Source organism: Ostrinia furnacalis, unplaced genomic scaffold, assembly GCF_004193835.3.
Source record: "Ostrinia furnacalis isolate ACB-3 unplaced genomic scaffold, ASM419383v2 OfSCF7469, whole genome shotgun sequence".
Taxonomy (NCBI): Eukaryota; Metazoa; Arthropoda; class Insecta; order Lepidoptera; family Crambidae; genus Ostrinia; species Ostrinia furnacalis.
Genome location: NW_021137708.1, coordinates 451,285 through 463,918, shown reverse-complemented (window position 1 = coordinate 463,918; position 12,634 = coordinate 451,285). Strand labels below are relative to the sequence as shown.

Here is a 12,634-nt window from a genome sequence, read left to right as displayed (position 1 = left end):
AATTAATTTTCAACCGACTTCAAAAAAGGAGGAGGTTCTCAATTCGACCCGTATGTTTTTTTTTTCTATGTTTGTTACGCGATAACTCCGCCAATTATGAACCGATTTGAACAAATCTTTTTTCGGCGTATAGGTAATACCTCAAGGGTGGTCCCATTTAAATTTAATAATAGAAAAAACAACCCCCAAGTGTGGAAAATTGGGGATGAACTTTTTTATACGCAATATCTCCGCCGATTATAAATAAATTTGAACGATTATTTTTTTGTTGAATAGGTATTATCAAAAGGATGGTTTCATGCGAATTTGAAGAAAATATTTCACCCCCAAGGGTGGAACTTTTTTTTAATTTTTAGTTTTTTTTGTGTTCACGCATTTGAAGTCGGTTTTATTTATTTTTTAAAGTTAATTATTTTAATGCATAACAAGGCAGGTATTTACCACAATCACATCTGGTGTTAAGTGGGATGCAGTCTGGGATTCTTATGAATATATTTAATTTGAATGCATGAAAATATCCCACTCCGTTGTAATAGTACAGATCTGCAGGAAAAATGCATTGTTACAAAGTCATCCACAAAGTTTACTGTATAACAGTATCTCTACTGATTTGAAATGAATGTATTACATTAGTTATTTGATAAGGGTACATGATAAATAATTTACCTAAACTTCTTATTATTTTGCGTGTTCATATCATGTATAAAACGTCAATTAAAAATAATACAGTGTAATTGATTGTGAATCATGATTATTTTCTTATTATAATTTCTTGATAAATGAACGACTAGTGCAGTGATTTGTTTAATTAATGATTTCTTAAATAAACTTATTTTTGTTGAATTGTCTAAGTGTGACATTAAACCTGAATATTGGCATCAAATGAGAATAATCAACTAGTTTTAACATTGAGGAAAAGTTTTGAGGACAACTGTTGCAAAATTTTAAATCAAACAGCCTTGACACCTAAAAATATGGGTCCCTAGTAAAATTTTGTCTTATTAAAGTGATAAGCTTTTAATAAAATGATATAACTTGATAATCCCATTTATCCTTCATGGTCACTAACAACTCTGACACACATACATACATTGAACAGCACATTGTAATAACTACTGTTTTATGTGTAGGCATAACCCTCAATTTGCCTTAAGTAAATTAGGAAAGGATGATAAATGATCATGATCACCAAAAAGTAATAAAAATATTTTGTTTTGTACAGATTGGCAGCATGGCGGAAATAGTGTACCCGCAAGGCTGCCGCCCCATTACCGATGACCTTGGAGCTGATGAGCTGGTCCGGAGACTCAAGGTATGTCCTCGTTATGATTTCTTTTACCTACAATAGAGAAACTAAAAGATCTTTAGGTAACGAAGATCTTCCAAAATAAATGACTCGTTATAGTCCACCAAAAAGGCCTAATTTAGTTTGATACAGTCTATAAAGTCATAAACAGTATGTTTTCATTTATTTGGCGAAAAAGAAAGTTTGAAGAATAGCGAATGGTTTTAACAGTAGAAGCCAGCGGTGCTCAACATTTTTAAGGTCACAAAAGTGTATCGCTACATGTATAGCATCAATAGAATAGTCTGAAAAAATAAACAATATTTCTTATCACCTTCTCTGTTTTATTTTGGATTTTAGTCTTTTTGTTTTATTTAAAATTATGAACTTTTGTTTTCTACTTCAATACTCTCTATGTTAATTACCAAACCAATACAATGTGACAGAATATAATGTAACATACATACTTTGTCCACAAAGCTTACAACATGTCGCATTGCACAATATTGCCGATGCATACGTTTGTAAACATATCCCAGCGTGTTTCGTGAATGACGACCGTGCCAGAGTATTTTTTGCAAAAGAATACACTTTGACATGATATTTGCGCGCGTATTTTTAGAATGACCCACATTTTGTATGGTAGCAGTGATAGCACAGTCATTGACTCATCGTGTATGAAGTAGCGCTTAAAATCTTTTTTGATTATCTTAGCGCGTATCCGGCCTTAATCGATTGGCCACAAATTAAAGAAATTAATTAGTCACATTAGCCATTTTGGAGCACGCAGTCGATTGCGTTAAAGCCAACAAGGACGTCATACCTACATAGGTTCTTTGTCACGAAATCTCTGGGAGAATTTGGTGTTAGATAGTTTTTAAAATGCATGTCAATTTATACATACAAGTTAGTAGGCTCTTAGGTCGAGTTTCACCACCTAATTTTAACCGGAACTATAACGTTAACCGGTATATTTTGTATGAAGTTTGACAGATTTTTGACGTTTGTTAAAGTCAAAGTAAGATGGTGGAACCCAGCATTAGGTACTCCATGTAGTTAACCAACTTGTAATATTCACTAGCGTGTATTCCTAGCCTTATTGTAATGAAACAGAAGCAGGTGCTATCACAGGATGTGCTCGTCGGATCCAACTACGCCCTAAATCATAGCAATCGCGCAACATATTGTTCAATGGGCTACGAGACGAACACATGTGATTGATCACATAATGTGCCTGCTCTGAGAGGTTAATTATTTGTCTTCAATAAATTGTAATATGGTTTTAGAACTAATATTATTTGACCTACATTGTTTATATCTGTGATCTAAAGCGACACTTTACCGACCTCGCGTTTAGATAATTGGAAAAAAACTTTGGAATTTCGCTCAACAGTTCTTTAAGTAACGAGAGAGACATAATATAGCTTAAAGTTATATGAAAGTCAATAGTCCATTCTTTTACGTGAAGAAAACAAAATAGGTAATGGTCAAACGAAAAAAGTCCACAAATCAGCATACTTTCTAACACTACCGTTTTATCTTTTACATTCGCAGTCATCGTTTACAATCACTTATACCAACTCATCTCGCAACTTCTTGATGGATTTTGATGTATAATTTATCAAAGCAACTTATCGCAATAAGCCTAACACAGAAACTCTAAAAGCAAATAGATTTTTAGACGATCTGCTGATAACTTGACCAATATTGAAGGGTCAAAGTTTAGTGAATGGTTCAGCAGAATTGCCTTGCCGCCATTCTATAGAGTCATCATTTATACACACATTGGCAGACCTAGTCGTAAAGGATTTGCCACACTAAATGCGTTCTGCGGGCAGCGGGCTGGTCAAAGTGAACGCAGCCCGCATCACGTATGAACATTATTGTCGGTCAGGTCAGTGGTCCGGGCAATACAATCTGTCAGTGGTCAGATTGCCTTGTCAATCTGTCAGCGTTGCAGTTTATGCATAACAAGGCAGGTATTTCACCACAATCGCACCTGATGTTAAGGGATGCAGTCTAGGATGGTACATATCTGCCCTGTAAGTGCCTATTCACTCGCGCCTTGAAAAGGCCCGGATTATAGTCTCCGGTTTGCGTTCTTTGCTCGTGCCCGCACGGTCAGATCGCATCAATACAAAATGAATAGAGACCGTCAATGTTGTTCATTCATACATGATGCGGGCTGCGTTCACTTTGACCTGACCGCTGCCCGCAGATCGCATCCAGTGTGGCAAGTCCTTAAATGCAATAACCGTGCTGCCACTGCAATATTCAGATTAGATTCGCGCGAAACAAGATTTGTGTCAAAAACATAATAAGCTGCCAGAATTAAAAAAATAAAATAAAAATCAAAATCAAAAATATTTATTCAGTTTAGACCACAAGTGGCACTTATGAACGTCAATAGAAAATAATAAAAAAAGAAAAGGTAGCCCTTATGGGGCACTTTACATGTCTCCTTATCTTTTGGGCCCTACCAGCGCTTCGAGACAAACATATGGCAAGTGCTGAGAAGAAACGCCGGAATTAATTTAAGGCATTACCTGGTTGCACAGTCAGCGTCAAATACTTCGTGACACCCAGTGGTCAAAAAGTTGACAACACAATCTTATTCCAATTGTAACAAAGAGCAGCAAGTACAGCAGCATAACTTGCTTATTACGGGCAGTGTACGAGACTGCTGTAATACGGGCTTACGTAATTAGATTATGGAGGAATGAAGATAAGACTTAGCCTAAATAAGATTTTTTGTAAGTTAGTGCTTTTTTATTAAATCCTCATTTTGTGGGCGTTTTTAATATAGAAGCGTGATGTAGCGCTGCAGTGGCGTAACTACATATGATCTTTTTCATTTTTCATACTTTTGTGTTGCAAACGTGAAAGAGTAAACCTAGTTGATAGAATCGACACAGTGGTGTGATAGGGACATACGCCACTTGAGCGCCTTTAAACGCTTTCTATTTGAAGGCGATGGCCAACGGCATTATCTTCTTCATTTCTTATAGACAAAAACAAAATCAAATCGTCTCCTTGAGCAAACATTCGTCGCAATCAAGTTCTTTCTTATCGTGTTATCATTAGGGATCAATTTGGCCTTTGGAAAAAGTTCAGGGTCAAGAAGTAAATCTCCTGATGTTTATGAAATCTTTTATTAGTTACGTAGTCTACCTATCCATATTTAAAAGGCTTTTAAAATCTGTAATTTGAAGTTGAACTTATGTTATGAACAGGCACAAAAAGTTTGTAGAACCACAGCACTACTACTATTAATCAGCAACTATTGCTTCCTTCCAACTTCGTGGAAAACGACCGTTTCAATTGTAAAACTAACATTTACCTTGTTCAATAAGTTACGCCTTAACCCAATTATAGTTTTGAACTAGTTTTATTTACCGGACTTTAGGCCCGCTATACACGGACAGCTTGAAGCAGCTGGTATCGACAGCTTCAAGCTGCGAGTGCAAAGCAAACAAGTCCTCTACGTTCACACATAGACGGAATCGCTCGAGCAGTTGTGACTGCTTCGGGCGGTTTCACGTTGAAATTTCATCGTGACTATTACTGCAAGAGCGGTCCGTGTTTCATAGTAGTACTTTTCGGAGGGAACATCAAAATACGTCATAGAACGGACTTCGTTTCCAATTTCGGATCCGAAATGTTTCATAGTGAGCAATTTCGAATTCGATTGTCGTTTTGACGGATTTAGTTTTTCGTAGTAGGCCTGCTGATCACTGGCTAACTCCGTGTATGGCGGGCCTTACTGGCACATGTTCGCGTTTCCACACAGATCGATGTTGTTATCCGGATCTCAAGTACCGGAAGTGGAATGTCCCAGAAATACTTCGAGCCGGATATCCGGAATCCGGATAAATGTGCCATCAGCGATTTCCGATCCCGATTGAGCTCACGGATTTGAGTTGTAACTTGGAAAAGTTGAGGATAGATCAATAAGAAGTCGTCAGTTTGAAAGACCATATTATTATCTGATATCTTTAGGAAATAGGAAGGACGACCTCCCAGTGGCAGTACATTGTATGTAATCCAAATTAGTAACTTAAAAAAAGTAAACTTTTACTTCTTTTTTGCACCAGGCTGGGTTGCACCATCTTACTTTAACTTTGACAAACGTAAAAAATCTGTCAAACTCCATACAAAAAGCACCGGTTATCGTTATAGTTACGGTCAAAGTTAGGTGGTACAACTCAGCCTTAGATTTTCAGGATTTATAGTCGAGCTTTGACTGTAAACTTTTTGTACCAGTTTTATGTTTGTATTCTTAAAATAACTATTGCATAATTTATGAAGAAATGAATAGCATACCTTTCGAAAATAGTACGCAGCTGAAAATGTAGATAAAAATAAAATGCTAGAGCAATGTTGATATCGCTATCTGCGCCACGTAGGCAGTTATTGTTATAGTCCTGAATTTTATTGTTTCCCCTGCTACGTAGACAAACAATTTTTCGTACTTTCTTTACTGAGAAAAACAATTCATCTATCTTTCCTGGACAGTGTAAAGCCGGGTATCCAGCGCGTGTTTTGCTCTACACAATCAACAAAAACATGTCAACATTCAACATTTTTTGTAGGCAATTTTGATGCAAAACACGCGCTGCAGACCCGTCTAGAAGCCTTGTTTATACACTCCTCCCTCCTAATCGATAGCTTTTGGGATCCTCTATTCGTAATTTCGGTGCGGATCAAGTATTCAAGAGTGGTATAGGTCATGGACGACCTTATCAACCTTGGTCCCCAAGTAAAGTTAACGTTTTAATTATTCATTTGTATAAATTGGCTAAACATACAATGTTTTTAAGTACCATCTATACATAAATGTTAAAAAGACTAAGTAAATGTGAAAGTAAATATAATTTATGTATTCCTTACATCACGTATATCTACTGATCCCAGTTTATTGAATTTTGGTTTAGGCGCTATCTGTACACACTGCAAGGACTGCACTGCACACTTAGGACTTTTGTAGCGATACTACTTAATCCAGTCTCGATGTAGCATCGATGAAGTCGCGTATACTCTCTATTATATCATAGCATTTATCTCCAGTCGGCAGCTGTGAAACGCGCGTTTGTATCGCTACAAAAAACTATAGCAGCGTATAAAAGGGCTTTAGAGAAACACTAGACCTTGGGGAAGGACGTAGGCATCCTTTTGTCGCAAAAAACTTGAAGGAATTAAAATAGGAGACGAACGTTTGTATTGTGAACTCATTATTTCACAAGTTGGGGATATGAACGTTTATATTTAGTAACAAATAAAAAATGATTTAGAATAGATTAGATTTTACGACCTTGTTTTGATAGCCGGCATAATAACTTTCTGTGACAATACGAAATGCGAAAGAAAGCCCAGTACGCGAACAGAACAGTAGGCTGGCATTCGTGAAGATACATCTCAGATTGCTTGTTCTTACCTAACCTTGCTTATCTTCAATCAAGTGGCAGTGGGCGGGGCAAGAGGTGGCGACACGGGTCCAAAAATGTAGTGTGGCCAGGTGATGACTAGGTGGACCGCCGATCTGGTGTAGGTCGCGGAAAGTACCTTGATGCGAGCAGCGCATGACCGATCTTTCTGTAAATCTTCGGAAGAGGTCTTTGCTTCGTCCAACTAGACGTCTAAAACTAACGGATGAACCTTGCTAATCCAACTTTCTCTTACCCAGGTACTGGCTCACACCCTCCAGGGTCTGGGCCAGGATGAAGGCATGTACCAGCAGTACATCCCTCTGGCGCTGCACCTGGCCGACGAGTTCTTCCTGACGCACGCCTCGCGCGACGTGCAGCTGCTCATAGCGTGCTGCATCGCGGACGTGCTGCGAGTGTACGCGCCCGAAGCGCCGTACAAGGACCAGGAGCAGGTATGTTGGAGAGAATATGCTGGAAGTAGCTTGGTGTAGCACAAATGGAACGACAGGGCTTAGGCGGTCTTCTAGGTAGCGGAATAACCAGCAGCAACACGCGTGCTTTAGAGTTAACGCTCCCGAAGTGCCGTACACAAGGACCAGGAGCAGGTACGTTCGTGAAAAGGAACACAATGGACCAGCAACAGGTGGTCTTCTCTCTAGGAATCAGCTTGCTGCATTGCAGACGTACACGTCTTTAGAGTTTATGGTTCAAAAGCTTCCTACAAAGGCCAGGAACAGGTAACTTGGTGCCAAGAGGGATGCTGGTGCCAAATATAGGTGGTCTAGGGTCGGACATGCTGTAATACGGACGTGCTCTAAGTGTACGAGCCCGAAGCGTCGTACAAGGACCAGGAGCAGGTATGTTGGAGACAATATGCTGGAAGTAGCTTGGTGTAGCATAAATGGAACGACATAGCTTAGGCAGTCTTCTAGGTAGAGGAAATAGCAGCTCCAACAGGCGTGCTTTAGATAATTTCGTTACAAGGTTTCAAGGAATATACGACACTGTATAAATGGTCTTCTCGCTAAGAATGAGGCTGGTACCTTAGAATCCTTAGAGTATACGCTCCAGAAGCTCTGTACAAAGACCAGGAGCAGGTACGTTGGAGGCACGGTACTCCAGGGTCTGGGAGGCATGCACCAGCAGTACATCCCTCTGGCGCTGCACCTGGCCGACGAGTTCAGACGTGCAGCTGCTCATAGCGTGCTGCATCGCGGACGTGCTGCGAGGACCAGGAGCAGTTACATTGGAGGAAATCTGCTAGAAGTAGCTTGGCACAAATAGAACGACACAGCTTAAGCGGTCTTATAGGTAGCAGAATAACCAGCAGCATCAGGCGTGCTTTGGAGTTTACGCTCCCGAGGCGCCGTACAAGACTAGGAGCAAGTATTTTGCAGGCAATATGTTGAAATGTATCGGTCTTCTAGGTAGTGGTATAAGCAGCTGCAATTAAGAACAACTAAGCTAGAAGCAAGGTTCCAAGGATCAAAAAATATGTAATGTTGAACACTCGGAAGACGATGGAGCGGCGAACGTCCATATACGTATATGACTTTTTTCTACCTACAACGGAGAAACTCTTGATCTACATCTCATAACAAAGAAAATAATCTTTCTATTCTATTTTATAATGATCAGGCCAAAGTCGTGGAATGTTCGTGCGTTAATGACACAACTTACACCCCATCAACAACTGCATAGTTACTGACCTATTTTGTCGTCTAAATTATTATAATGCTACTGTTTAATAATTCAACTCCAATTCACTATCGAGGATTTACAGAAAAAAAATTCACGACACAATTTAGGCGGTCTTATCTCTTGCAATAATAAGTTGATATCTTATGCTACTGGCCTTGGTATCTGCGGGGGTGCTAAACTTATAAGTCAACCTAAAATGGTATTTGTGTCAATGTCAACTGACCTCGTTCTCCATCACCAGGTCAAGACGATATTCCTGTTCCTGATCAAGCAGCTGCAAGGTCTTCGAGACCCAAAGGACCCGGCGTTCAAGCGATACTTCTACTTGTTAGAGAACCTGGCCTACGTGAAGTCCTTCAACATGTGTTTCGAACTGGAGGATTGCCAAGAGATCTTCTGTGCACTCTTCTCGCTTATGTTCAGGATTGTCAAGTAAGTTTTATCAATTACTTTTTTCTGGTCTAAGACCCGTACGCCATGTAAGATTCGCCGTATAGATGAACCTGTTTGCATGCAAGTTATTTTTAGACACCTTTGTCTAGAAAAGATATTGGGCGAACAGGTGCGAGACAGTTTTTCTAAAATTGTTATGTGCGTCGATAGTTGAGGAAAATCCCAAAATTTATTAAGCCGTATGGTTCCAGCAGAGTAGAATAGAACCATCTCCCATTCTTGTGTGGATGTCATAAGAGGCAATTAGTCGTAAAGAAGAAATACATACATAAATAAATAAATACATGAACATCAGGCCTCCCCAACCCGTCTGGCCAGTGAGGGGAGTGCAGGCCAAATCCTCATCTTTTGCTTCTAGTGACCCTAATGATGATGATAATTGATGAACTTTCTAAGCTATCTACGGGTATATTTCAACCGTAGTAGAATGTACAATCGATCAAAGGAAAATTGGCAGCGTTAGAAAATATTTTCAAGCTAATTTGAGTGCGATGCGTGTAGGCGATGAAATAGTTAATCTGGTAAAAGGTGTTTTGTTGAAGAAAATGAATTTTAGGGGAGTATCTACTGCTTTCCTTGAAACAAAACTAAATTCCGTCACTGATAGATGATACGTGTACTTATTCAATTTATTTCAATAAAATTTGTGACCATCACATTACGCAATTTACGTGACAACAACGTACTTGTGGCATTTTGCCAAAAGCGTTCAAGTATTTCACTTATTATGTGTTACTGTAGATACGATAGTACTTGACTGTAACAATCACCTTTTCAAAGGCATTGCATATTGTGTACGATCTCCTTTATGACTTTACATAGTCTCATCAGATTAATTTTGTTTCAAAATAACACATTATTACACCTGCTTAGTGGTAAAGTGTCAAAATGGATTATGTTCATAACTGTACAAATACTAGCTAATCGTACGGTTGCCGAAATCCGCATCAAAGGAAAGACACTAGGCTTAGTTGCACCATCTTACTTTGACTTTAACAAACGTCAAAAAACTGTCAAACTCCATACAAAAAGCACCGGTTATTGTTAAAGTTACGGGTAAAATATGTTTGTGGAACTCAGCCTTATAGTATACGCATCGGCGTTGTAACACATTTGTTTATACCATGAACTCTGTAATATGCGAAGGTTCATTAACCAAGTGACAGTTCTCTATGGTGACCGAGACAGCTCTGACAGTCTAGTTGGCCCGTCGCCAATAAACAAACAACAGTCGTAAGACGGTAGTAATGGTAGTGCAGCACTTGTATTTTTACAACTATAGTGACAATGTTTGTTTTATGGGATTACAGCTATTTATAAAGACAATTAATGACTGACCTCATCGGAGCAAATATTTTTGAGTCAGAATGAGATCATTCTAGAAGTACCTAAAACCTAAGTTTAATTCATTGCTCTGTATCACTGATATTATCATGTATTACTGATATCTACATTATAGTGTGTATGTGCCATCGTTCATCATGCTAAATACTGGCACTTTTTGTTCTAAAATACTTTCAACATTTTCGCAGTCTAAATGAACTTATTGTTCTATTTCCTTCATCTAACAAGCAGCCAATAGCAAGTTGTTTACAATTAGGTCACGTAGACTTAAGTTAGTAGGCTTTTCTCATCAAGTAAACTTATCAACATACACCCGGCTGTATGGCTTCATATAAGAAACATTGATTACGTCACAACAAACTTCTTAATCTGAGGTTAACTGTGAACTATAAATATAAAAACTTTTCCTATCCGTTAATATACGAGTAACTACTAGTTTAGGCGACAGGCGTTGACCCAATTTCGGTAAACAAATGGCTTGTTACGAAAAAGTGAGTATAATTTATACCAGATTCCTGGAAAAAAGAAAGGGCGAACTGAAAATTGGTTGATACAGTCGGTGTCAAAAGTTCGTGACACCCAAATGTTCAAAAAGTTGACAACACATTTTTATTCCAATTGAAACAAGGACGTGTTACAAACTCACTGACTACCTTAACGCCCGTATTCACAAGCGATGCTTGCTTAAATGAAGCAGCAAATCGAACGCACAGCGTTGAATAGAGCTCTGTAATTGGTTCGTATGTCACCCTGTGCGTTCACGCGCACTGAGAGACCTCATAGTAATGTTTGTGAATACTAACTATTTGACGCTGACTGTACATGAGAGTCAATATTTTGCGAACCTTTACACAGTATTAAAATGTGGTCAAGGCTATATGAAAGAAGATGTTATCATATTTTTTCTATATCACTTTCTTGTTTATCAGAGGAATTAATACTTAATTAAATTGTAATACGACTTAATGACAATCAAAGGTATAGTGTTAAAAAATGAAATAATTCGTTCCTTACTGTGACTTTTTATGAAGTTGAAAGTGTGATATTGCATTTTGTTGTTCCGAAGTGGTGGTAGGGCAAGCTATATTTGGGACTTGTACAAGTGCTCTGGAAAGGGCATAAGTATTGAATTAAATGATTTGAATTCAAACAAAAAAATAATTAAGCTGATGTACTACCGAAATCGACTATTCATTCCAAACAAAAATAAGTAAGATTTAGTACTCATTCATCATTTATGTTACAATATTGCACAAGTGATATAATGTAGCCTTGAAAACGTTATTAATAATGCCTAATCGAGCGGCTGTTATTTTACTACGCTAACAAATGATATAAAACATTTTCTTTTCAGTGTATTTCGATATGAACTTACATGCTTGAATAGACAAAATGTATATTGATTAAGTATTTTATTTAATAGTAAAGCTGAAATATCAAATATAGTAGTTTACATCTAATTATATTAAATGGGAACAGCGTTTTGATAAGATAACAGGAGAACGACTGGACCGATATAGAAATTAATCATCGAAATATTTCAAATAAATGGTGATTAACCGGTTGCTTGAAGTATTTAGTTGAAGGCAACATTTCCTAAACCATCATCATCATGTCACTAAGTCAATACTGCAGGAGAACGATCTTTTAAAATTTACCAGAAGCAAATGACGGATATGATATGACACCACAAATGCTAGGTAAACAGCTTGGGAAAGCCTAATGTTCACATACTTTAGTCCCATAGTCTTTACGACATCCACGGGAAGAGGGGAAGTGGTCCTATTCTACTCAGCTGGAACCACACGTCGAATCAAGCGACAATACCGTTTGGTGTAGTGGTTTCGGAACGGACTACTATGCCGAGAGATCTCGGGTTTGATTCCCGGCCGGGTAAGAATTAGAAATGATAAATTTTAATTTCTGTGACGGGTCTGGGTGTTACAATGTGTTAATAGTTGTGTATTTACAATAAAAAAGTATTTAAGTGTGTTTATACAAGCTTTGCTTAGTTTGGGATTAGAAGCGTAGTGTAAAATGTGCAATGATATTAAAAAAAATATAGCAATAGTGTCGGTGTCGGACTAGCCTAATAGAGGTCCGAGAAACGCGGGTTCGAACCCTGCCAACTCCGTACTATTATGGTGATCCCACTCGTACGTAACACAAGCATATTTAGCTAAGCAAGAGGGGTTAGCGTCAGTGTCTCCATATACACGATAATTACCGTAGATGCACCGTAATCAGGTCATTTTCTACCGTCAAGGTAATAATGTATTACCGTGTCATAAATCACCGTATTAGAATTATGAATTACTTTGCTGTATTATATTCATGGTATAGATATATAATACATACAAACAACAGGCAACACTGCCGAGAGACCGAGGGGAATCCCAGAATATTCTAAAAGTCGATCTCTACC

At 38.3% G+C, this 12,634-nt stretch overlaps 1 protein-coding gene across 4 annotated transcripts in view; it reads left to right on the top strand.

Annotated features, from left to right (window-relative positions):
• Nucleotides 1–12,634, top strand: part of pds5 (cohesin associated factor B pds5) — a 40,901-nt gene that overhangs the window by 2,270 nt on the left and 25,997 nt on the right. For 3 of the 4 annotated variants that reach the window (XM_028321071.1, XM_028321069.1, XM_028321070.1), the window contains exons 2-4: nt 1,223–1,312; nt 6,969–7,163; nt 8,654–8,844. In XM_028321071.1, the coding sequence (XP_028176872.1) occupies nt 1,232–1,312; nt 6,969–7,163; nt 8,654–8,844 (467 nt within the window). In that variant the 5' untranslated portion in view covers nt 1,223–1,231. Of the gene's footprint in view, nt 1–1,222; nt 1,313–6,968; nt 7,164–7,795; nt 7,809–8,653; nt 8,845–12,634 lie in introns of those variants that run through there. The other variant, XM_028321072.1, reaches the window with a different exon arrangement.